The sequence below is a fragment of the Lupinus angustifolius genome, chromosome LG01, assembly GCF_001865875.1.
Source record: "Lupinus angustifolius cultivar Tanjil chromosome LG01, LupAngTanjil_v1.0, whole genome shotgun sequence".
In the NCBI taxonomy this organism is placed as follows: Eukaryota; Viridiplantae; Streptophyta; class Magnoliopsida; order Fabales; family Fabaceae; genus Lupinus; species Lupinus angustifolius.
This window is the reverse complement of record NC_032009.1, coordinates 21,356,568-21,382,296: the sequence shown is the minus strand read 5'-3', so window position 1 is coordinate 21,382,296 and position 25,729 is coordinate 21,356,568. Positions and strand designations below refer to the sequence as shown.

General features: G+C 32.2%; 2 protein-coding genes across 6 annotated transcripts in view; both read left to right on the top strand.

Moving 5' to 3' along the window:
• Window positions 113-13,841, top strand: LOC109354521 (TBC1 domain family member 17-like). The gene is made up of 15 exons (XM_019597101.1): window positions 113-253; window positions 439-615; window positions 696-747; window positions 846-953; window positions 2,389-2,473; window positions 3,072-3,126; window positions 3,722-4,120; window positions 6,223-6,282; window positions 7,115-7,213; window positions 7,311-7,421; window positions 8,070-8,141; window positions 8,240-8,356; window positions 8,692-8,841; window positions 9,976-10,076; window positions 13,399-13,841. Exons 1-15 carry the CDS (start codon window positions 191-193, stop codon window positions 13,724-13,726), a joined length of 1,977 nt encoding a protein of 658 aa, XP_019452646.1. The 5' UTR covers window positions 113-190; the 3' UTR covers window positions 13,727-13,841.
• LOC109354500 (topless-related protein 4-like) overlaps window positions 21,566-25,729 on the top strand; it is a 9,496-nt gene continuing 5,332 nt past the window's right edge. The window contains exons 1-14 of one of the 5 annotated variants that reach the window (XM_019597088.1): window positions 21,566-21,785; window positions 21,934-22,074; window positions 22,191-22,370; window positions 22,473-22,586; window positions 22,735-22,893; window positions 22,985-23,162; window positions 23,248-23,371; window positions 23,650-23,765; window positions 24,524-24,695; window positions 24,812-24,921; window positions 25,019-25,088; window positions 25,228-25,301; window positions 25,457-25,552; window positions 25,631-25,726. In XM_019597088.1, coding sequence (XP_019452633.1) covers window positions 21,995-22,074; window positions 22,191-22,370; window positions 22,473-22,586; window positions 22,735-22,893; window positions 22,985-23,162; window positions 23,248-23,371; window positions 23,650-23,765; window positions 24,524-24,695; window positions 24,812-24,921; window positions 25,019-25,088; window positions 25,228-25,301; window positions 25,457-25,552; window positions 25,631-25,726 — 1,569 coding nt within the window. In that variant the 5' untranslated portion in view covers window positions 21,566-21,785; window positions 21,934-21,994. The remainder of the gene's footprint in view (window positions 21,786-21,933; window positions 22,075-22,190; window positions 22,371-22,472; window positions 22,587-22,734; window positions 22,894-22,984; window positions 23,163-23,247; window positions 23,372-23,649; window positions 23,766-24,523; window positions 24,696-24,811; window positions 24,922-25,018; window positions 25,089-25,227; window positions 25,302-25,456; window positions 25,553-25,630; window positions 25,727-25,729) is intronic. The other 4 variants (XM_019597078.1, XM_019597070.1, XM_019597060.1 and 1 more) reach the window with 4 other exon arrangements.

Here is a 25,729-nt window from a genome sequence, read left to right as displayed (position 1 = left end):
AATGAATTCAGTGCCCGCGTAGAATACAAACACACAACGTGACGTGTCCTCTAACATTTTCCTTATATATATTATATTTCCCTCTTTTCATCGAAAAAAATATTTCTTTCCTTAGCTTCCAAGATATCTTCTTCTCTTTGTTTCTTCTATCTTTCTCTTCTTCACTTTTTCAGTTTCTTCTCAATCGCCGATGATAGAATCAGATCTTCACGATTTATCCGACGACGCCGATTACGCTGCGTCTCAGCAACAAGTAACACTTTCGCGCCTTTCCATTTCATCATTTCTCTTTACTTCATTTTCATTCATTCGATTCAATCACATTTTAACTAGGGTTTCACGATTCAATTCAACAATTTAATGATTCGTTGCATTTTTATCATTTCAATTTCATAATTAACTGAGTTAGCGAAATTTTTTGTATTGATTTCGTGTTAGGGGTCTGCGAGCGTGATGGTGACTAGCGACAGTAGTAAACAGGGTTCGTCCAGTGAGCTTGATGCCGCTGAGATTATATTTTTGAAGGATAATGTAGCAATTCATCCTACTCAGTTTGCCTCTGAAAGAATCAGTGGCAGAATGAAGTTGATTAAGCAAAGTTCTTCCTTGTTTATGGTAATCATTTGTTGTTCATTTCGCTCTTTTTCTTATTGTGTATGATTTGTTTATAATTTTTCATTTACACTTAATTGTAGACTTGGATACCTTACAAAGCACACAGCTCTGATGCGAGGATCTCTGACAAAGGTAGTTTAATTATATCATAGACTGAGTTACTTTACTGCCTTGTGTGTTCAATGTGGTAATGGTTACATATGCTGAAGTTTGTTTTATTTGTTGTTCAGATAGAAGCCTTTACACCATAAGGGCAGTGCCATTTACTGATATCAGGTCCATCCGGAGGCATACTCCAGCACTTGGGTGGCAATATATCATCGTTGTTCTGTCAACGGGTGAGGTTCTGTTGATCAATCTAATGGATTTGATATTTATCGTGGTTGTTTTTTATTGTTCATTGCATGGTTCTTCGTGCTGCTCTTATCAAACTATTTAACTTACATAGTTCTATTATTTATGGCCATTTATGCAAATGATATCATACTGAATCATGGGGCATGCATATGGTTTGCTAGTATAATAGTGAATTTATTACACGTTAATTTCTTATTTAGGGGAGAAAATACTTTCTTGGGTGGATTAATCTATTCTTTTCACATGGTAGGTAGGTTTTAGTTCTTAAGTGTGTTATACACTTTGTTGGCATAAAGCAAGCAAGCAAGTAATATGCCTGGATGAAATTCCCATTGGGTTAATGTGCAATTTAGCAGAAACACTGACAAATTCTGAGAAAACACTGAATAAGTGTGGAGAGACACTTGAGCGGTGATTACCTCCATGATCAAAAGGTGTGAGGAGACATTCGGGTCATACCCCATCCCTCCCCCTAAAAAAGACATTCGGGTCATACCCCATCCCTCCCCCTAAAAATAAAATTTGGTATTGTGGTAACTATACGTTGAGAACTAGGGTCAATTAAGGCTGGAAAGGGAACCTACGATTGATGCAGGAAAAGGTAAAGTGAGGACAATAGTATTAGGGAAAAATAAATTGGGAAAGGGTTGGGGATCTTTAACCTATATATAGCAGAGGAAAATTTATAATAAATAGAAAATGGTTTCATGAACTGGGTTTGCAGCTTAATGCATAATACTGGCTTCTAAATGTCATCTACCTTGGTCATGGATACAGGGAAACTTTTGAAAATTTTAGGAAAAGGGTATTGTGAGATACTGGTAATATAATAGTGAAAACTATTCATTTTCATAATTAAAAAGTGATAATATCATTCCTTTTTAGTAATACATTTTATAAATGCAGCCATTTTTATTTATTTTTAAGTGTTTATTGCTGTATCTGTTCTTCGAACATCAAAAACTAACTTTTCAATAAAGCTATAACTTCTACTTTTTGCCAATTTCTCACTGAATACTCCATCTGCAATTATAAGCAATACCAAACACTGGTTTGTATGCTTGATCTGTATTATCCAATTATATTGATTGAAAAAGTTGTTCTCTTATTCATCTGATGAGTGTATACATAGCTGCAGCTCCACTTGATTGCTGGAATATGATTTTATTTTTTCTTGGTAAATATGATCGTTCTTTGTAAGTCTGCTATTTTGCTTATGTGTGCCATGATCTCTGTTAAATATATGTAATTGTAGCATTTTAAGCATTTTTTGTAATATTGATTCAGTAAATAAGATGTTTGTACTTGTTTCACAATATTTTTATATCTAGGGCAGGTCTAGATATTTGACTCATTTATACCCCTTATATTTTGTTTTCTAAAATTCTATCTCGTGGGAATAAAATCTTTTTGCAGGACTTGCTTATCCTCCACTGTACTTCTATAGTGGAGGAGTCAAAGAATTCCTTGCTACAGTAAAACAACATGTTCTTCTTGTGAGGTTAGCTCCTGGTTTCTTGTCTTTTTTGAAACATTTTTGTTACTTGGTTTATTATCAATACCATCACCTGTCTATATGATAGACTGAGGGACTGTGTTTTTTTTTGTTAAAAAAATAGTTACTTTTCATTTTGGTCTTGTAGCTATTTGGTCCTACCCTTTTTGTTGTGAATAAATGAAGGGTGTTTTTGTTTCACTGTGTATGAAATTGATGAACCTGCAGTTGGACATTTTTTTATTGTAATCATAAACCATTTCATATGGCACTACTATATAATATGTAATAGACTTAACCATTCTAAATTTCATGTAAATGATCAGCTTTGTGAATCATCTTACAAACCCTTAGTAAGTTTAGTATTTTTTTAAGATAATCTCACCCTTTTTTTGCACTCTGTATTTGTTCATACCTAGCCTTTTCCTCTTTAACATGCATCAAGATCTCTTTTTCGTGCTGGCATTGCACCAATTCAATCCTATATTAACAGCAAACTTCTATATTTACTATTCTCTTCCCCTTACAGTTATGTTCATTTTTAGTGCCAAAGGCAGACATGTATTAAGTATCTCTGTTTGTTTGTTGTTGTGCTGCATTTCAGATCTTCAGAAGATGCAAATGTATTCCTTGTGAATGATTTTCAGAATACTCTGCAGGTGTGTGCTGTGCGATACTCAAGTGAAGTTTATTTGGTTGCAGGCTTTTAGCAACTAGACATTGATGCATAATATCTTTTGACTATTAGCAATACCACCAGCATGTCTAAGGGAAAACATTTTCCAAAAATGATGGAAATTTGACTTAACTCGTTATACAATGATCATGAATAACTTACCGTTCTTTTATTTTGATGATCTAAATAGTAACAAGGGTTTTGTTAACATTAGCAGTTAGGGCAGAGTATAAGGATACAGTAGTGGAAAGTTTTAAAAGCATTTATTGCAGTTTTGCGTTTCTGATGTAATAAAGGTTTTCTTTCTCAATCAAAACTTTCCCGACTTTTGTATCCTAAGGGCTGATGTTAACTAAATCCCATTATTAATGTGGTTGGAAGAAATTGATGTCCATTTTTTCACTTTTACATTTCAATTTATAATTTTATATATGAGCACAGACACTCATATAAAAGCTGGTGTATGTTTGATAGACTCTAGCAACAAAGATCAGAAAAATGTAGATGGTTACATCTTGAATTCCCTTAGGTCTATGAAGTCCACATTTGGTTGATTGGATTGATTATTTGACCTGCAGAGAACTTTGTCTTCTTTGGAGCTACCCAGGGCTGTGACTGTGGCATGTGGACCTTCAAACTTGTCAGGCGATGAATCCGCTATGAACGAGAACGAAGAGAAGGCTGATGGTGGTGTCAATAATGGAATTGTTAGTGCTTCTCAGTTTCATGGGAAGCCAAGACATAAAGGTCATGATCCAGCTCGGGACATTTCTATTCAAGTTTTAGAGAAGTTCTCTCTTGTGACAAAATTTGCCCGTGAAACAACTTCACAACTCTTTGGAGAAAACCAGAATAATGAATTTAGTTCCACTAAGAGGAGAACCCATATCCAGACTAACCTTGATCATCCTAAGAAGTCTCCCAATGTTGAAGGAAATGTCCCTGATGAAAGTCATGTCATCGCAGATCCTCTGGAGGTAGTTCCTTCTACTTTGGTGCCAATATTGTAAATGTTAGTATTATTGTCTGCAAGAAAACTGTTTTTATTGACAGATTTATTTTGATTCGAAACATTTGATGCTTACTTTTTTTGCATCTTTTACCCTGAAGGCCGGACCATATATTATATATTCATTTATGTATGTATATTAGAGAGAGATAGAAGTGTTGGCACTGACAGGGTAAACCGGTAAAGTATGTGTGGGTCCTTTGCTTGTGTGTGTGTGTGCATATATATAATACTCCGAATGTAATTAACTTCTACTGCTCAGCAGGATATAATTAATATAGTATGTGTGGGTTCCTTGTGTGTATTTTTGTGGAATGGGAGTGTAGTGCATTAATGTTGTACATGTTCATTAAAATAGGATTGGATTAGAATTATTAAGTTATTTCCCTTTACTTCTTTGGTGTCTTTTATGTAGTACAACGTGTTGTGGTTATGTCTAGTAATTTATTTTGTATCCAGTGAATATTGAATTATGTGAAAGGGGGTTGTCAAATGAGGATGTTGTAGTCATGAAGTCTCTTGGCATCTAGTGCATAATTTTTGGCCTTAACAGTGTTCCGACTACTGAACGTATGCCCACTAAAATGCACTTTAAGAGAAATCTTTAGTCTCTTAATGCAATACTGTTGCGTGGGTTAATATTAAATAATTTGAAGTTCTATGCTAGGAACTGATGCAGATCTTCATCATAATTGAACAGAATGTTTCATGTTTGAGACATGAACATGATGAGGAAGCTGCCACTAGTGTGGGAACTTTTGAGCTTATCAATTGTAAAAGGAGGTTCCAGATTATCTTGTTTCTTGGTTCACATTCTTCAGTTTTACCACCATTGATGAGTATGGTAGTGAGTTTAGTAAAGATCTTTAGTTTATTTTCATTTATGGGTCATGGGTGCTAAGGTAATATTGTTTTCATACCTTAGTTGTTTGCAGAATTAGTCCTGCGGTGATGCACAGCATGAACACAATCAGCTCTTCTAAAGTTTATTCTTCTATCACCTCTGCATTTATGCTGTAAGCCTGTAACAAGTGTAAAGTCAGTATTGGGTACTGATCTTTATGCTAATTGCATAGATGTGGATGGACAATTAAGCATACAGGAAGTCTAGTTTGTTAAACTTCTGATGCTTGATCTGATGTGTGTTGGATGCCCTTATTAAGCTTCTGGATTATTTTATTGCTACTAGGTATTCATCTGCTGATGTAGGAGAAGAAAAGAGCAAGGTAGACAAAGGTGGGAAAGGCCCCCTCTTAAATAGCAAGGGGTTGTATTTCCTTGAGGGTAGAGGCACTGATAAGCGCATACTTCATTGAAGAAAAAAGTGATCAAATATTTCATATTTGGGAATTTTGCGTTAATTTGCATATAAATTAACTACTCAAATTAAAATACATCAGTAAAAAGAAAATAAGTTAAAAGTTAAAACATCAATTTACAAAATCCAGTCTCCTAGAGTGACAAATAGGTTTCTAATTTTCTGACTTTTTTACCCTCTTTAGCTTCTCAATTAGCAAGCTTGTGACATGCTGTGCTCAACGTTCATTTTGTGCATATAAAATTCATAATGCAATTTTAGAAAGTACTAGATTTGTTCAAGGTACACTGATTGCATAGAAAATATCCTGATACGCCATTTGGCTTGTACACAGTGTGCCTTGGGGGCATCTATCAAATTGTGTTACTATGGTCATTCAACTTGTGTATGAAAGGGTGTTAGCTAGAAGATAATATATTAGCCAGGTAATGTCGTGCAGTCAATTAGCACTTGTTGAAGACCTGGATAGAGTAGAAGATTTGTAATGAAAAGTTTCTCTGTACTTGCTCTTTAATCATGACAACCCTTTTTTTTATTTCGACTTTGGGCTAGCTTTGTAAGCCTAGTAGTCATGAATAATCTAGTTGTTATGGATGGAGGCAATAACATATTTGCTGTGTATACTTATCAATTGGTTTAGAATCTGCTCATATTTTCAAAATTGTGAAAATGACTTGTTTATTCTCTCAGTCCCTTTTACAACATACATGATAAATTATTAATGATATCCTCTTTCATTTCTCCTCTCGCAGTTTGATAAGTTATCACTTGTGTGGGGAAAACCACGGCAGCCCCCTTTAAGTTCTAAAGAGGTATGAACTGCATGTTTCCTGTGAGATATTATTTAGTATACATGCCCATAGCATCAGATTATAAGCATGCATTTCTCTTGGAAACCTAGATGTACTTTTTCTTATAATTGCTTTCATGATAATCTGATGCCCGTAACATCAGATTATAAGCATGCATTTCTCTTACTTGTCATGATGATAATCCATATTGTAGTGCAAGTGTTTCTTATAATTGCTTTCAAATGATAACCTAGATGTACTTTTTCTTCCTGGGGATCATTGGACAATATGATGGCTTCATTTTGATTGTCCCCCTGCAAGCTATAGTTGCTCTCTTTATTTTTGACTCTTGTATTGCTTCATTTTTCTTCCTGGGGATCATTGGGCAGTATGTCTCTGTTTTCATTATCATAAGTAGCATATCTGGGGCAAATATGAATAGTTTAATTTTACAATGTGTTCTGGTAATAACAACGGAGCTGCGTGCTTATTAGCAAGGCAGTTATAATCGCGACTATCCTTGTATAGTTGCACAATTTATCTTTTTAGGGGTGTGAGCTTGCTGTGATCATGCCAGAATGGCGATCTTGTTGTTGCCAGTGAGATCACTGGGCAAGCTCGCAGATTGTGAAATTGAATGATCTCCACAAGCAGGATGAGTCGTGGTGAAATGCACATGATCCTAACTTGAAATGAAATGTTTCCAAGCTACAATCATTCAACTACTGTGTGCTTGTATGGCTATGTTGATTATGAGTATTTTAGGGATGTCATTCGTGTTATACATTAGAAAAGAGCCTGAAAGTTTAAGATGTTGTTTGCTGAATTGCTTATTGGGGTGAAACATCTGCAGTGGATTACCTTCTTGGATTCTGAAGGGCGAGTCACTGATTCAGAAGCTTTGAGAAAGAGAATATTTTATGGTGGACTGGACCACAATTTACGAAAAGAGGTTTGTCTATCGTATATGTGGTTACCTTAAGCTAAATGTTTTTACTATGAATTAAATATGCACTTCCTCTTATAAGGCTTTATATAAATGATGATAGGTTTGGGGTTTGCTTTTGGGGTACTATTCATATGAATCTACGTATGCTGAGAGAGAACTCCTGAAGTCAATTAAAAAGTCAGAGTATGAGACCATAAAGAACCAGTGGCAGGTTTTCATTTGCTTCTAGCGTTGCTTTTTTGTTGATATATTTAATCTTTCTGCTTCCTCACTATTCACTTGAAAATAGTTTTTTGTATTATAAATTAGGTGCAATTGATTATATGGAGGTTTATAACCATTTTATCATCTGCTAGATCATTAGTTTCTTGTGTTTCACATATAAAAAATGTTGTCACGCTGGAAGGGCTTTCCATTCAACAGTTTAACAAAAACTGACTGGTGCAAGACTGGTGGTTATGCAGTATCTAATGTGTTAATATGGGAATGGGTCAAATTTCAACCAAAGATTGCTAAACTGCTTGTGAGACACTTCACTGCATCTGATGAATTTTATATCACCTACATCCCCCCCTGCCTGAATAATTGTTCCTGGGTCATTACTACACCGATTGAACTGAATTCTGCATTGTGCTACCTGAACCTGGCAACTAGACAAATCTGATGACCTGAACCTGGATGAAGACACATCTCTTTTGTTGTCTATGTTCTTTTCTAATTAATATTTTGTAATAATGAATTGTGATTATGGATACCGCATCTCTTTTGACATTATTTTTTTGCCGTAACTCTTTATGCTCTCAAGTCTCAACTAAACCCTTTTCAGAATATAATTCTGTTGATGTACTTTTGTCTGTAGAGTATCTCCTTGGCACAGGCTAAAAGATTCACAAAATTCAGGGAAAGGAAATGCCTTATTGAGAAAGACGTGGTATGCAGGAAACTAGTGCATCTGATACTATGTTAGAATGCCTTCGAATGAACTGCTAAATGATGCTTATGTAGTCTTAACTGTTTGTTTTGTTGAAGGTTCGAACCGATAGATCGCTCGCTTTCTATGATGGGGATGATAATCCAAATGTAAATGTTTTGCGAGATATCCTGTTGACATATTCATTCTACAACTTTGATCTTGGTTATTGTCAGGTACAATATCAGTTGATCTGAGGATTAAACTTATTTTGTAAATATCTTGTATCTAGAACACCAAAATGTTGTTCTTATTGTATATGAGAGTGTGGTTGCTATGGATGCTTACTTATTTGAGTAAACAAATAATATTATGTATTCATTGCTGCTAGGGAGGAGTATCTTGATAACTATTATTTTTCTGAACCAAACTACATTCTGAAACGATGAATCATCCTGTCCATTAATTGTTTTCATATACCGTCTTCTCTCTTTCATCCTATCCAAAAAATGGGTAACAGCTGTGCATTGTTGTCTCATGGTTAGGGAATTTATATATTGCTGTTTTACAGGGAATGAGTGATCTTCTGTCTCCAATATTGTTTGTGATGGGTGATGAGTCAGAGGCATTTTGGTGTTTTGTTGCTCTGATGGAACGTCTTGGACCCAATTTTAATCGAGACCAAAATGGCATGCACTCTCAACTTTTTGCACTATCTAAGGTTTTCCTCTGCTTTTCTCTCTCCTCACGACATACTACCATCCTATTATTGATTCACTTGTGATATTTTTGTTGGTTAATTTTACACTTTGCTTTCGATCTGTGACCTGACTCTATTATTATATTATTTCAAGACACTGTACAAAAGCTCATTTGGTATTTTACCTTACATGGCATCTGCATATACAGAGATGTGATTAGATGATTTAGATATAGACATGGGAGATTACATTTGTTTTTCTGTTGTTGGTGATTTTCCATAATTTTTGTACTTAAAATTTTGATACTGGCTCGGTTTTAGTCATGTATATAGAAATTGAGTCTTACTCCATAGAGTCTTGCCCAAACATCTGATTCTGCAATATAGATAAATTGAGTTTACATCATTCACCCGTAGAATCTATTTAATATATGTTCTAATATGTATAGTGACCAAGAGGGAAAGCCTCGGCGTGATGGTAAGGTTGTCTTTTAGTGACCAATCTTGGAATGTCTCGGCGCGATGGTAAGGTTGCGTCTTAGTGATCAATTCTATACAATAGGTCACCGATTCAAATCTTAGAAACTGTCACTCCGCTTGTGGGGATAAGACTATATACATATATTCTCTCCAGATTCCACTAGATGCGAGCCTCATGCACTGAGTTGGCTTTTTTATAAGTAATTATTTGTTTGGCACCAAGTTAGTTGCATCTATCTTTCTGTTTTTCCTTTTCAAATCTCTCCATTAACTACTCTTTAGATTAATCTCTTCTGTCTAAATCAATTAAAACAAAATCTGTATGTGACTTTGAGATGTATGAATTAGGATGTTGGTAACTTTTTATTAGAAGCCTTGCATGTTATGAGGAAGCTTCTGGATAATTCAAATTTCATGCTAAGCTTCCTGTAGCCGAAGCTGGCATTGAAACTTTGCTAGTCAATGTCGTGTGGTGTGCTTATCTGTCATTATTTTACCATATATGCTACATTTTTGGGGTAACTGGTCTTAACATCTTTGTAGAAAATCTGGTATTGAGATAATGCATTGCGGGGGTAAGGCCGTTGTACATCTACCCTCCCCTTTTAGATGTTCAATGCATTGCTTTTGGTGTAATTTGTGATTCTTAACAAATAGTATATTTATTTACTGCAGTTGGTGGAGCTTCTAGATAGTCCATTGCATAACTATTTCAAGCAGGGTGACTGCTTGAATTATTTCTTTTGTTTCCGCTGGATTTTGATTCAATTTAAAAGGTTAGATTCCTTCAAAAGCTACAATTGACATAGTTCAGTTTCAGTTGTTATGAATGTATGATGACAGATATGTATGCTGTTAAATGTTTGGCTGTGCCATAAAATTGGTTCTGTTAAAGATGATATGTTTGGAGGTTCCATTTTATGTTTGTTCTCAAAATCTAGCAGCGTTAGCCTTTCTTGGAGTTAACTGAAACGGACCACAATTTACGAAAAGAGGTTTGTCTATCGTATATGTGGTTACCTTAAGCTAAATGTTTTTACTATGAATTAAATATGCACTTCCTCTTATAAGGCTTTATATAAATGATGATAGGTTTGGGGTTTGCTTTTGGGGTACTATTCATATGAATCTACGTATGCTGAGAGAGAACTCCTGAAGTCAATTAAAAAGTCAGAGTATGAGACCATAAAGAACCAGTGGCAGGTTTTCATTTGCTTCTAGCGTTGCTTTTTTGTTGATATATTTAATCTTTCTGCTTCCTCACTATTCACTTGAAAATAGTTTTTTGTATTATAAATTAGGTGCAATTGATTATATGGAGGTTTATAACCATTTTATCATCTGCTAGATCATTAGTTTCTTGTGTTTCACATATAAAAAATGTTGTCACGCTGGAAGGGCTTTCCATTCAACAGTTTAACAAAAACTGACTGGTGCAAGACTGGTGGTTATGCAGTATCTAATGTGTTAATATGGGAATGGGTCAAATTTCAACCAAAGATTGCTAAACTGCTTGTGAGACACTTCACTGCATCTGATGAATTTTATATCACCTACATCCCCCCCTGCCTGAATAATTGTTCCTGGGTCATTACTACACCGATTGAACTGAATTCTGCATTGTGCTACCTGAACCTGGCAACTAGACAAATCTGATGACCTGAACCTGGATGAAGACACATCTCTTTTGTTGTCTATGTTCTTTTCTAATTAATATTTTGTAATAATGAATTGTGATTATGGATACCGCATCTCTTTTGACATTATTTTTTTGCCGTAACTCTTTATGCTCTCAAGTCTCAACTAAACCCTTTTCAGAATATAATTCTGTTGATGTACTTTTGTCTGTAGAGTATCTCCTTGGCACAGGCTAAAAGATTCACAAAATTCAGGGAAAGGAAATGCCTTATTGAGAAAGACGTGGTATGCAGGAAACTAGTGCATCTGATACTATGTTAGAATGCCTTCGAATGAACTGCTAAATGATGCTTATGTAGTCTTAACTGTTTGTTTTGTTGAAGGTTCGAACCGATAGATCGCTCGCTTTCTATGATGGGGATGATAATCCAAATGTAAATGTTTTGCGAGATATCCTGTTGACATATTCATTCTACAACTTTGATCTTGGTTATTGTCAGGTACAATATCAGTTGATCTGAGGATTAAACTTATTTTGTAAATATCTTGTATCTAGAACACCAAAATGTTGTTCTTATTGTATATGAGAGTGTGGTTGCTATGGATGCTTACTTATTTGAGTAAACAAATAATATTATGTATTCATTGCTGCTAGGGAGGAGTATCTTGATAACTATTATTTTTCTGAACCAAACTACATTCTGAAACGATGAATCATCCTGTCCATTAATTGTTTTCATATACCGTCTTCTCTCTTTCATCCTATCCAAAAAATGGGTAACAGCTGTGCATTGTTGTCTCATGGTTAGGGAATTTATATATTGCTGTTTTACAGGGAATGAGTGATCTTCTGTCTCCAATATTGTTTGTGATGGGTGATGAGTCAGAGGCATTTTGGTGTTTTGTTGCTCTGATGGAACGTCTTGGACCCAATTTTAATCGAGACCAAAATGGCATGCACTCTCAACTTTTTGCACTATCTAAGGTTTTCCTCTGCTTTTCTCTCTCCTCACGACATACTACCATCCTATTATTGATTCACTTGTGATATTTTTGTTGGTTAATTTTACACTTTGCTTTCGATCTGTGACCTGACTCTATTATTATATTATTTCAAGACACTGTACAAAAGCTCATTTGGTATTTTACCTTACATGGCATCTGCATATACAGAGATGTGATTAGATGATTTAGATATAGACATGGGAGATTACATTTGTTTTTCTGTTGTTGGTGATTTTCCATAATTTTTGTACTTAAAATTTTGATACTGGCTCGGTTTTAGTCATGTATATAGAAATTGAGTCTTACTCCATAGAGTCTTGCCCAAACATCTGATTCTGCAATATAGATAAATTGAGTTTACATCATTCACCCGTAGAATCTATTTAATATATGTTCTAATATGTATAGTGACCAAGAGGGAAAGCCTCGGCGTGATGGTAAGGTTGTCTTTTAGTGACCAATCTTGGAATGTCTCGGCGCGATGGTAAGGTTGCGTCTTAGTGATCAATTCTATACAATAGGTCACCGATTCAAATCTTAGAAACTGTCACTCCGCTTGTGGGGATAAGACTATATACATATATTCTCTCCAGATTCCACTAGATGCGAGCCTCATGCACTGAGTTGGCTTTTTTATAAGTAATTATTTGTTTGGCACCAAGTTAGTTGCATCTATCTTTCTGTTTTTCCTTTTCAAATCTCTCCATTAACTACTCTTTAGATTAATCTCTTCTGTCTAAATCAATTAAAACAAAATCTGTATGTGACTTTGAGATGTATGAATTAGGATGTTGGTAACTTTTTATTAGAAGCCTTGCATGTTATGAGGAAGCTTCTGGATAATTCAAATTTCATGCTAAGCTTCCTGTAGCCGAAGCTGGCATTGAAACTTTGCTAGTCAATGTCGTGTGGTGTGCTTATCTGTCATTATTTTACCATATATGCTACATTTTTGGGGTAACTGGTCTTAACATCTTTGTAGAAAATCTGGTATTGAGATAATGCATTGCGGGGGTAAGGCCGTTGTACATCTACCCTCCCCTTTTAGATGTTCAATGCATTGCTTTTGGTGTAATTTGTGATTCTTAACAAATAGTATATTTATTTACTGCAGTTGGTGGAGCTTCTAGATAGTCCATTGCATAACTATTTCAAGCAGGGTGACTGCTTGAATTATTTCTTTTGTTTCCGCTGGATTTTGATTCAATTTAAAAGGTTAGATTCCTTCAAAAGCTACAATTGACATAGTTCAGTTTCAGTTGTTATGAATGTATGATGACAGATATGTATGCTGTTAAATGTTTGGCTGTGCCATAAAATTGGTTCTGTTAAAGATGATATGTTTGGAGGTTCCATTTTATGTTTGTTCTCAAAATCTAGCAGCGTTAGCCTTTCTTGGAGTTAACTGAAACATTTATCTGTTATACTTATTTAGACAAGTAATGGAAATTTCAGGGAGTTTGAGTACGAAAATACAATGCGGTTGTGGGAAGTATTATGGACATATTATCTGTCAGAGCATATGCACCTGTATATATGTGTAGCAGTCTTGAAACGGTACCGTAACAAAATAATGGGAGAGGAAATGGACTTTGACACCCTTTTGAAGTTCATAAATGAGTTAAGCGGTCACATTGAGCTTGATGCTACTCTCAGGGATGCAGAAGCTCTATGCATTTGTGCCGGTGAAAATGGAGCAGCTAATATACCACCTGGTACCCCACCTTCCTTACCTGTTGATGATGGTTCCTTTTACGTGCAACAAGATGATGAAGTATTGTAAATAGTTTCACTCCTATCATAATTTAGCTCTATGTTATTCTGTATTTCATGTTCTGACTAAAATCTGGTGTTAGCATATTAAATGCATCACTTAAACAAATAGCATGCTGTTATTTTTTATTTTTGGTTAACTTCCTACATTTTATTGTTTTTCGTATAAAAAAGAGATATTAGTTGTAAGTTGTGATCTTATTATTTTAATATAATAAAAAAACTGTTTTGTGGGTATGTTAGAGTTAGAGTATGAATAGGGAGGGGAAAGAGTAATGAGCATTTTGGATTTTTCTAAATATTTTTGGGTCCAAAATAGAAAATGTATCTTTTTTTTCATGTGTACTTTCTCTAAACTTTCCTAGGCGTGATTGCAGGCCAAGCCCTGTTACAAATGGTGTTAAAAACATTTTAATACTTTTATGATGCTGGTGCTTCAATATAACGAGTTCTTGATATAGTTTATTTGCAAGACAAATTTACCCTCTATTATTTTCTTTAAGAATCCATTACCGTTAAAAGAAGACATTTGGAGAAAAAAATTAGAATAAGATATTCACTTGTCTATAAACTTTTGCGTATGAGGGTTGAGGCATCTCGAGAGATGGCTTTGTACTGTGAAACAAAATGGGAATGAAATTACAACTCCATGTCCATTATTTGGTTTCATCTCGTACAAAGGAGCAAAAAAAAGGATTGTATGGAATGTGTAATTTATTCCCATTATGAATTAAGCAACCAAACAGTGGAACATATATAGTCCATTTCTTCAAACTCCATTTCACTTAATAAAATATTATTTGCATTTAGTATAAGGAAATGATATATTAAATACTTTTACTTACGTAAAATTGATACATGTACATCAATGTATAAATAAGAGAATCCGCAGACTAATTTATTAGGAATGTTTACATTTTCCTTAGTATAGATTTTGATTTAAGTTGTTTTATCCGGAAAAAACTAATCAATATTCTTTTTGTTTTTCATATATCTACAAACAAAGATATGTCATAATTGTCAGCGGCATTATGCATAATTTGTATATTGTTGAATTTCTTATTATGCCTATATATGTTTTTTTCTTCTTAAAGGGATCATCAAACACATAGAACCCTGTCCTTACCAAAAATATATACTATGCACGTTCTTACCAAAAATATATACTATGCACGTTCAATTTGATAGCTTTAAATTGAATCAAATGTCACATGAGGGCGTGGGATTATATTTACTGTGAAAAAAATGTATGTATTGCCAATATATGAGTTTTATATATTGTTATTATATTATTTTTTATTCATGTTTAATTATTATTTACTCTTCAAAAATAATAATACAAATAAATTGTATATGATGTACTGACTGTAAATAAATTTGTATAAAGACTGTATTACACTCTTGATTAAAACCCTATAAGTATTTACATATAATAAATGAATAATAAATTTTTACTCCAGTTACTCACAGAATACTATAACTGTAATTCAATGAAATGATTTTAACCATAAGGAAACACAAATAAGAATATAATTATTTCAGTTTCAACTTTAATATTTTAAAAGAAACAAATATTGATAATCAGGTGGGTTAGCTGTCCAAAAAAACCAAGACCAGGCTACCATTCTATGGGAAGTAATCTCGTAGGTATTCTCACAAAGAGTCTCCGAAGATGGAACCAACATTTTTTTTACTACTAAAAGTATTTTCTCACATTTTTTTGTAAGAAATTAATCATTTTTTGAGTCTGTGGCTGCCATTTTTAACAAGTGTCGCTCTAAAAAATCGGACCATCAATGAACCTTGCAAAAGATATTACAATTAAAAAAACATGTAACTCACCAATTAAGGTATCAGCATGTGGAATTGTGGATTAGCCTCCCTACAAATATAAGCCAAGGAAACTCGTCAGCCACCATGGAGAAAATTTCTTATTGCATTTTAAATTGTTTAATTAGAATTATTGATAGAAAATTGGAAATGGTAATATTTATATAGAGAGAGAGAGAGAATGTGTTAAAGAATTATACTCCAAATGACTAATCTTTCTATAAATATCTGGAAAAAAAACGAAAAAAAAATAAGTATGTCCCTAGCATTTTTCTTTACAAATCTACAAATTGAGGATATTAACCATTTAGTAAAAATAATAGAAAGAATCAACGGGAGAGGAATATAAATTTGGGCAATGTATCTAGACGTCAATCATGGTCGGTATGATGCATTCTTAATTATTGTTAGTTTTCTTTTAATACAATTAAGAGTATTCTCTCACTTTTTTTGATAAGTAACTAATCTCTTTCGAAGTTTATGGTTGTTCATCTTAATAAGTGTTATTCCCTCTCAAAAATCGAACCATTAACTTTAAAAATTCAGTAAAATGTTATACTACTAGAATAATGTCTTGTTGATTTCCTCCTTTCTTTTTGTATTAACAAATAATGTTAAAAGTATACTATGAACTCACCCAAAATAATAATAATAAATCTCAGTGGTATGCTAGCATTGGAATGATAATAACTTCAATAATATTATACAAAAAAAAAGTACAAATGAAATCATATCCTACAATTTGCTATCATGATGAACATTAATCACTTGATCATCTAATAATGTCAAGACTTCAAAAAATATTATTTTGTCATCCACATCACTCTTTTAATTAATCAATCAAATAATTAATTAATATTACTGACAATTTAATTACATGCTTCCAAGGATAGACTTACTAATACATCAAAGATAGTTAGTATTGTAAAAACAGAAGGATATTCATTATATATAATGATATGATATATTTAACCTTCAATAATATAAGTAAGTGCAAAAATAATAATATATTTCTCATATCAAATACTAGAAATAATTCTTTTCCATTAATGACTCTTTTAAACGAACATATCCACTTAATTAACTTTTATTTTGAGGAGAAAAATAAGAGTCTCGTGGGAAAGAGAAGAAAACTAAGATCTCCCATTATTGTATGATTAGGAACTATTAGCTAACAGGTACATGCATTTGCCTATGAGTTATGCCATTCCCTAGGGAAAGCCATAGATCTACTTCCAATGCACATAAACATAGAGTAATATTATATCATATAATACTATATAATTGAAGAAATTTTTTTATACAAGCTCAATTTTTGGGTAAGAAACTAATTTTTTCAGGATTTGTCGTTAACTTTTTCAATAAATATTACTCTTAAGAATTGAACATTCAACTATGTAGATCTCTTAGGGTCTTATACTACTAAGCCAACGACTTATTAGTATATGATTGAAGAATTTAATATCACTTTCTATCATGCTAGTATATCATTATTTATGTGTTAATTATTATTCACTTTAAAATTAAAATAACATACTTGAATGATAGATTATATATATTTTAAAGTATCAATGCATAGATATTAAATACATGATTAGAAAAAGAGTTTAAAATTTATGCACTGACAGTATAAAGTTTTTTATATTGTTAGCACATCATCCATCATTAATTTGTATTACTTTTGTTTGACAGTCAATAACGATTAATAAATCAATAATAGATAATTAATTGAAAATGTAAAAAATATTTATACTGTCAGTATATACATATTAATTCCTTAGAAAAGTAGTAATTATAGTTTTATTAGTATTGTCCATGAGTATCATAAAAAATCATTTAAAAATATAAAAGAAGGGAGACAATTTTGAAAAATTAAATCCAGCATGTCCACCTAATGGGAGATAGTCTTATTTTTGTATTATTTCATGTACATCAACTTTGATTGATTGAAAAAAATTATTAAGTTAAAATTATAGTTATTAAATAATTTTATAGTCAATCACATCTTCTCATATAAAGAGTGATACAAAATTGTGAGACAACAATGTACTCCTCTTTATAGGTTCCAGAATGGTTCCCTTTCATCATTAGCAAAGTAAAGTTTAACAAAATATGAAATATATGTTTTGTCATATAAAATATATCAATCTACCTACTACTTAATATGTATGGTAAGAAAAATAATATTTAATTATTAAACTTTTAAATTAAATATATTTTTTTTCAAATTAATACATCAGATTGCACATACTAGTTTTTGGCTTGGATGGAAAAATTGAAAGCATATACCTAGGAAAAGGGTCATGCTTATGTGAATTGGTGTTTGTTTCAATACCTAACACATAAATGAAAAAGGAAAATTGGATTTAGAGTGATAACTCTTATCCTCAGATTTCTGGTTTCTATGGTTACTACGGAGTGGTTTTTTCGAATATGAATCTAATTAATATCACACTTCACAACAAGATAGAAGATGCTTTTTTTAGTGATAGATTGTCTTCTATTATACATTCAAAAGGAAGTCGTTGATAAGATTTAAATATTATTTGACTTTTGTGACATGCAAGAATGGTAAATAATGCATTGTTAATATAAAGATTTATACACATCAAGTACATTATAAATTTATAATCATTCATTTATATTATTTATATTTAAAAGTCAATAATGATAAAATATGAATAATAGATAATGCAAGAACAATATAAACAATATCTTATTCGTTGAGAATATATATTTTTTCTCAATAATAATTTATATGAAATTTTATGCATATATATGTGTGGGATAGGTTTTACTTCATTTTTTTTTGAAGATGGTAAGATTTATACATTGATAGTGTAAAGATTTATACACATGTATTCTATTATCCACTATTTATTTGGATTACATTTTTTTAAAAGTCAATCATAATTAAATATCAACAATGAATAATACAACAATAGTGTATAAAGCTTATACGCATACATCTTTTACTCTTTTTGAAATATGAATTAATAAGTTATTAGCTAAAAAAAATAAAGCCTAAATACATGACTTCAAAAAAATTAAATATCAACGATGGATAATACAACGATAGTATATAAAACTTAATACATACATCTTTTCCTCTTTTGAAATATGAATTAATAAGTTATTAGCTAAAAATATATATACATCTTTTTCTCTTTTTGAAATATGAATTAATAAGTTATTAGCTAAAAAAAATAAATCCTAAATACATGACTTCCAAATTGAATATTTGATCATAATCTAGAGGATTAATCTCTTATATAGTGGGTGGGAGAATATTCTAAAAGATAAGACATTCAAACTACATTCATTTAAATTTAGTTGATTTAGTGAAAATTGGTATTGTAAAAAAATTAAAATATTCCACATTTATTACATCCTGTATCTACTATGACTGGAATATGATACTCTTTGATGTCCTGTTGTGACCTTTTTTTTAATAGTTTCACGTAAATTAAAGAAATTGATTAATACAATAATACGAATCATTAAACTTGTCAATAATTAGTTTTATTTTTTTCCCGAATTATTCTTTAATATTAGAATTTATTTTATTTTTATTTTCACTCTATTAATAATTTTATGGATTCACTCTCACCAGATTTTGTAAAAATAATAATAAATGCACACAAATATCCTAAAAACTCTATAAAAAGTACTAAACCCAGATTCTCAAAAGGATTATAAAAAATAAGACCACAGAGAGTAAAAATAACTTTGGGAGTGTGACGAGTCAATTATATAACCATAATAATAGTGAGAGAGATTTATTTAAATAATCATACATGAGTTATTATATTATTATGTTAATGTACAACATGACTTGGATAGTTCATAAAAAATATATTGTAGACGATAAACAAGTTAATATATATATGTTTTACTTTTATTTCTTATTTGAAATATTAAATACAAAAGTACAGTATTTTGTCCATAAAAGTTATCCACAAAATATTTCTCGACGTGGAAAAACAAGAATAAATTATTATTAAAGTTTTACTATGTGCTATAAGGCAATGTATAATGAAAAATATTAATTAACTCGGTACATTAATGTATTGCTCACCAAAATCATTAATTGATTGAAAAGAAATGGAGGAACCACAATTTAAAGTGAAATCCTTCCTTATATAACTTGGTTCGAACTTGTCGATCCGATTAATTCAATCACGAACTGGTCATATCAGTTTAAACCTCTCATCTAGCTGATTTTGTATTAAAATTAGGTTGACTCAGTTAATTTAAGGCTAAAACTAATGACTTGGATGGTCGAACCGGTTGGACCGGTTGAGTCAATCAAAATTAAAAAAAAAACATCCAAATAGATTTCATTTTTAGGTGAAAAAGTAATTATTTTTAACTTATTTATAATTATGTTTGTCATTTGTTATCTTACGCTATAACAAAATATTCGTTGTTTAATTAAATTTTAAACTTATTATACATTTTTGTTGTAGTTAAAGTATAGTTTATATGTTATTTGATGATGTTTTCAATGTGCTTGTGTCATTTTATAGTACTAAAGTTTTATTTGTTGGTTGTTTAATGTTTTAAAATTGTGAGTATACAATTATTAAATATTGTTATGTAATATCATTAATTTTTTAGAATTTTTAATATAAACCGAGTTAAACAGTCACACTATTAACCCACTGATTAGACCATGACTCATTACCCAGTACTCTGACTGATGAGTTATTGATCGGTCTAGATTTAATAACACTGCTTTGGACACTCGTTCAATCAAAAAATAAAAAATATAATTTGGATGTATTGTCATTATAAAAATTTATATACATTCATTTAATATATTGTTTATCATTCATTTGTATTATTTTTGAAGAACTGATGAAAATTAAACATAAACAGGGAATAAAACAATGATAATATTAAAACACAAACACTATCAAACATTCATTTTTTCTCTTAAAAAAAGTAATCACATTTTTATCAACATAAATATTAATATTTTAAGAAAATAATAAACAACTACTGTATATGTATTCCTTACTAATTAAAAAACTGTTGGAAAAAGCAATCAATTAATTACTCTTATTTAATTCTATATAGGTTGTTGTGACAGTGGGTACAATAAATAACCTTATATTGTCCTATGCCAAAACTCAAACTATCATAAAAGTTTAATATCTATACATTCATGATATAAATATTTTTTATATTGTTAATTATCATTTATTATTTGTATATTAATTAATATTGATTATTATTTAAAAGGAATATACCTGAATAATTGACTCTATACTGATATTCAATAAATATTAAACTTTTATTATAATAATAGTATTACAATAATATAATAATAAATATAAATAATGCACCTTTTCGTACAGAAAAAAATTCCTTTTCCTTTTTGGATCAATCATTTTTTCAAAATATATTATTATTCTGTGTACTTGTACTTTTTTACTTCTTCTGGTAAATATATAAAAATATATAAAATAATTAATAGGAAAGTAGTTGAAATCTTTAACCAATAAAAACACACGTGTACTTGGACAGAAAAGACAAATCCAATCCAAGTAGAGGATGACAAATATGGTCATAATATACTCCCAATTTAAAATTTTAAAGAGTAATGCTATATCATTTTACTAAATCATCATACTAATTTTCTTACTTATAAAAAAGTGATGCATGTTACTTATAAATCAATCATTAATAAATAAAGTATCTCATTACGATATATATAATTTTCTTATAGTATGCAGATATATCATTTTCCAATTTTAAAATCTCGAGATAAATGAAAATCTAAAAATGAATGCCAGCTCATAGCATAATTTAGAAAACAATTAGTGTTACCAACTTACCATAGGTTGAAAACCCCACAACCCCAGCAGAATATAAATTCAAATCTACCCAAATTTATGACTATAGATAAGACCTTGAGCTTATCAGACTCAAATATAAGCTCTCTCACTTATCAGAAGCGTGTACAAGTACAGCTACGTATATTATATGTCCAAGTTCCATTTCATCTCGTTCTGGCTCACGCTATTTAAACTGTCTGAAAACCTTTATTTCATCGCCCACACATTTCTCTTCTTCTTTTTCTATCGTTTCTCTTTCTTCTTCAAATCCCTAGCTTGTAATAATAGTTCCAAACCTAGAGAGAGAAACTGGAGAGAGAAAAACACTGAAATCTTTTCCTCGCCATTCTCTTTCTGCTTCAACGCCTCTCGATCTGTTCAACGAATCTCATCCAGGTTCGGAAGTTCCTTCAACCGAATTATTCATCCACCGAATTTAACTGTTCCACGTGATTGCGATGTATCTGACTATCAATATATGTATTTTGATAATGTTTTTATGTTTTTGCGAATTTTACGCTAAATTCTATGGTTCGATGTTCAGGTACCGTTGATCTATTCGGTTATAGATCTTTCTGTCAGGTTCTGTTTTCAGATACACCGCTATGTCTTCGTTAAGCAGAGAACTGGTTTTTCTTATACTTCAGTTTCTCGATGAAGAGAAATTTAAGGAAACTGTTCACAAGTACGGAAGTTTCGATGAATTTAATTATATATATATATACATATATACATATATATATATATATTTATAAATGTGTCATTTTGTTAATTCTATGTGAATTAATTGTGAACGTTTAGGTTGGAGCAAGAGTCAGGGTTTTTCTTCAACATGAGGTATTTCGAGGATATGGTAACGATTGGGGAGTGGGATGAGGTGGAGAAATACTTGTCTGGTTTTACGAAGGTGGATGACAATAGATATTCTATGAAGATTTTCTTTGAGATAAGGAAGCAGAAGTACCTTGAAGCGTTAGACAAGTAGGTTACTGTGATGTTTGATTCTGTTACAGTTTTCTAATTTGCTTAGCCAGTTTATTTTTAAATTACTAAGAAATTAATTAAATGAGAAACAATATGCAGGCAAGATCGATCTAAGGCGGTGGACATTTTAGTTAAAGACTTGAAAGTGTTTGCAGCTTTTAATGAAGAACTTTTTAAGGAAATCACCCAATTGTTGACTTTGGATAACTTCAGGTTTGGTCAAATATCCGTGGTATATTTTTGTTGTTTTAAATTGCGGGTTTTGGAGTGCTCACAACCACATCATGACTGCAATTGTGCTTTATGTATTTATTGGTTTATTTGCTCTGGCTTATTATCTGGATTTTCTGTGATTTTGCAGACATAATGAACAGCTGTCAAAGTATGGGGATACAAAAACTGCTAGAGGAATAATGCTTGCTGAACTGAAGAAATTGATAGAAGCTAACCCTCTGTTTCGCGATAAGCTTCAGTTCCCTACCTTGAAGAACTCCAGATTACGGACTCTAATTAATCAGAGGTTCTCAAAAGATCTTATCTATGACAGTATTATCCACCACTTGATATTATTGATGTTAGGCACATTTTAACTTATATATGTTTACATGCAGTTTAAATTGGCAACATCAGCTTTGTAAGAGTCCAAGGCCTAATCCTGACATAAAGACCCTTTTTGTAGACCATAGTTGTGGGCAACAAAATGGTGCACGGGCTCCATCCCCTGTTACCAATCCCTTATTGGGTGCTGTCCCAAAGGCTGGAGGTTTCCCAGCACTTGGTGCTCATGGGGTAAGTAAACAACAGGATATAGTTCTTAGATGTTCTACTAATAATCATGTTCTATTACTTATGACTCTTTTTGTATATTTTATAGCCATTTCAGCCCACACAAGCTGCTCTTCCAACATCCCTCGCTGGATGGATGGCTAACACATCCTCAGTTCCACACCCTTCAGCTTCTGCAGGACCGATAGGTTTGGCCACAGCAAACAATGCAGGTATTGTCACAACATGTAACTGTTTTTTAGTGTTTCTTCTACTAAGTAAACACATGGCCTGAGAATTGGGATTAGTTCCAGGTTTTATGTATGGTTATTATCAATTCAATCCACTCGTAATGGGGAAAACAAATAATTTGCAATAGCAACTTTAAGGATATAAAGCTGAGAAAGGCATGAAATTGATATAAAGTTGTGGTTAGCTTATAGCACTGCTTAATGAAGTCAGATTACACACTTCACAATTAACCAAACTGATTTTCTTTTGATAATGGTTGCAGCTAATATCTTAAAGCGCCCCAGAACTCCCACCAACAACTCTGCTATGGACTATCAAACTGCAGATTCAGATCATGTCTTGAAGAGAACAAGACCTTTTGGCATATTAGATGAAGTACAGTTCTTGCATTTTATCTGTTTCCTTTGTCTTTCTTATTTAATTAATAATTTAATGTAAAAATAAAAGTCCGAAAGAATGTTTTCCTTTGATTTTGATTTTGTGCATGTGTGCATTTACCTATGTCTATTTTAGTGTTCAATGCCTTAAAAGTGTAACATTCTTATGAAGCTGGAATAGATGGTCTTTCTAATTGCCTGCTAGTTCGTGACCCAGACTAAACTGTTTGGTGCCTTGACAGTCTAATCTTAAAAGTACCATAGGCATCAAATGTTACTGTGTTTATGGTCTTCAATTTTAATAATTGGATGGAATTCTTCAACTGTGGAATTTTGAAGAGACAATGAAATAAGCATGTTAGTATTGCATGGAAGTGTCCTTAGTTGTGTTTTCATGCACTTAATTTTTCCAATAAAACTGTGATGACTTTTTTCTTCATTGTTTTCATAATTATAAACATTTCTGATAATGTATCTTGGAGAACAACAAATTTTTATAGTAGATGTGGTATGGAAACCGAGAACACTACTGAGGAACAAGTGTTTCAATGTTTCTCTTTTGAACAGTATTCCAATCCACAAATTCATAAGTCGGGTTTATTAGAGACTAGAAATTGCTTGCAAACACCCTTGTTGGAGCATCGGCGATTCATATAATTGATATGTAGTGTGTTGTTTATATGATTGCCTTGCCATAAATGCAAATTGTTTTTAATTCTAAATTCTTGGGATATTTTTTCTCCTTCCGTCTTTTAGCAGGGCAATAATCTAGCAGTAAATTTGCTTCCCGTTGGATATTCTAACCAGAACCATGGTCAGAGCTCCTATTCCTCTGATGACTTGCCCAAGACTGTTGTGATGAATCTCAGCCAAGGTTCAACTGTCAAAAGTATGGATTTCCATCCACTTCAGCAAATTCTGCTTCTTGGTAAGCCTCTTTCGTTGTGTATGTGAATGCATGTCTTAGTAGCTTCTTCAGTTTCCGTAGATCACTGTATCTATCCATTTTATTTGTTCACTTACCTATCTATTAATGATGGTTAGTTGGGACAAACATGGGAGAGGTCATGGTGTGGGATATAGGTAGCCGTGAAAGGATTGCTCATAGAAATTTTAAGGTCTGGGAACTTGGAGCTTGCTCAATGGCTTTACAGGTGTGGCTGTCTAAAGTTGTGAACACTCCATACTTAATGATTATTTTTTAAGACAACTTGTCGTATGGTGATTAATAATTCCCTGGTTCTTATTTAGGGATCTCTTTCCAATGATTACTCAGCATCAGTTAACCGTGTGGTGTGGAGTCCTGATGGAACACTTTGCAGTATGTTCTAATGAATTTTTCTGCCATCTATTGTTCTTCAATTCAGTAATGCGCTCTTGTGATGTTTCAAATGTTTTCATAATATTTAAATATTTAAAACATAAAATTTGATTTTTTTTCTTTCCTGTTGATACTTCAGGTGTTGCTTATTCTAAACACATTGTGCACATATATTCCTATCATGGTGGTGGTGATCTTAGAAACCACCTAGAGGTTTGTTCATCTCACAAAAGTCCATTCCATCAGCTTATCATTTGTCTGTTAAATATATGGCCATCCTTGTTTATGTCCTGTATACACCTTGAAAGCGCTGATCCCTTAACTTATCTTCTTGATATATAACTGCTTACTCAATTTTTGTGGCTCAGATTGAGGCTCATGCTGGGAGTGTCAATGATCTTGCCTTTTCTTATCCAAACAAACAGCTTTGTGTTGTAACCTGTGGAGAGGATAGGGCCATCAAGGTTGGTTTGTCATCTTATATTTTGTGAGTGGTGTCTATAATTTAAAAAAATATCATTTCAAGACTTCAAGGTTTGCAGGTATGGGATGCAGTTACTGGTACGAAGCAGTATACTTTTGAGGGCCATGAAGCACCTGTATATTCTGTGTGCCCTCATCATAAAGAAAGTATTCAGGTA

Excerpts from the sequence above, each read along its gene's own strand:
- LOC109354521 (XM_019597101.1), top strand. The coding sequence starts at position 191 with ATGATAGAATCAGATCTTCACGATTTATCCGACGACGCCGATTACGCT. Across the intron at positions 8,842-9,975 it reads AACTTTTTGCACTATCTAAG|TTGGTGGAGCTTCTAGATAG; the intron begins GTTTTCCTCTGC and ends TATTTACTGCAG. Across the intron at positions 10,077-13,398 it reads ATTTTGATTCAATTTAAAAG|GGAGTTTGAGTACGAAAATA; the intron begins GTTAGATTCCTT and ends TGGAAATTTCAG.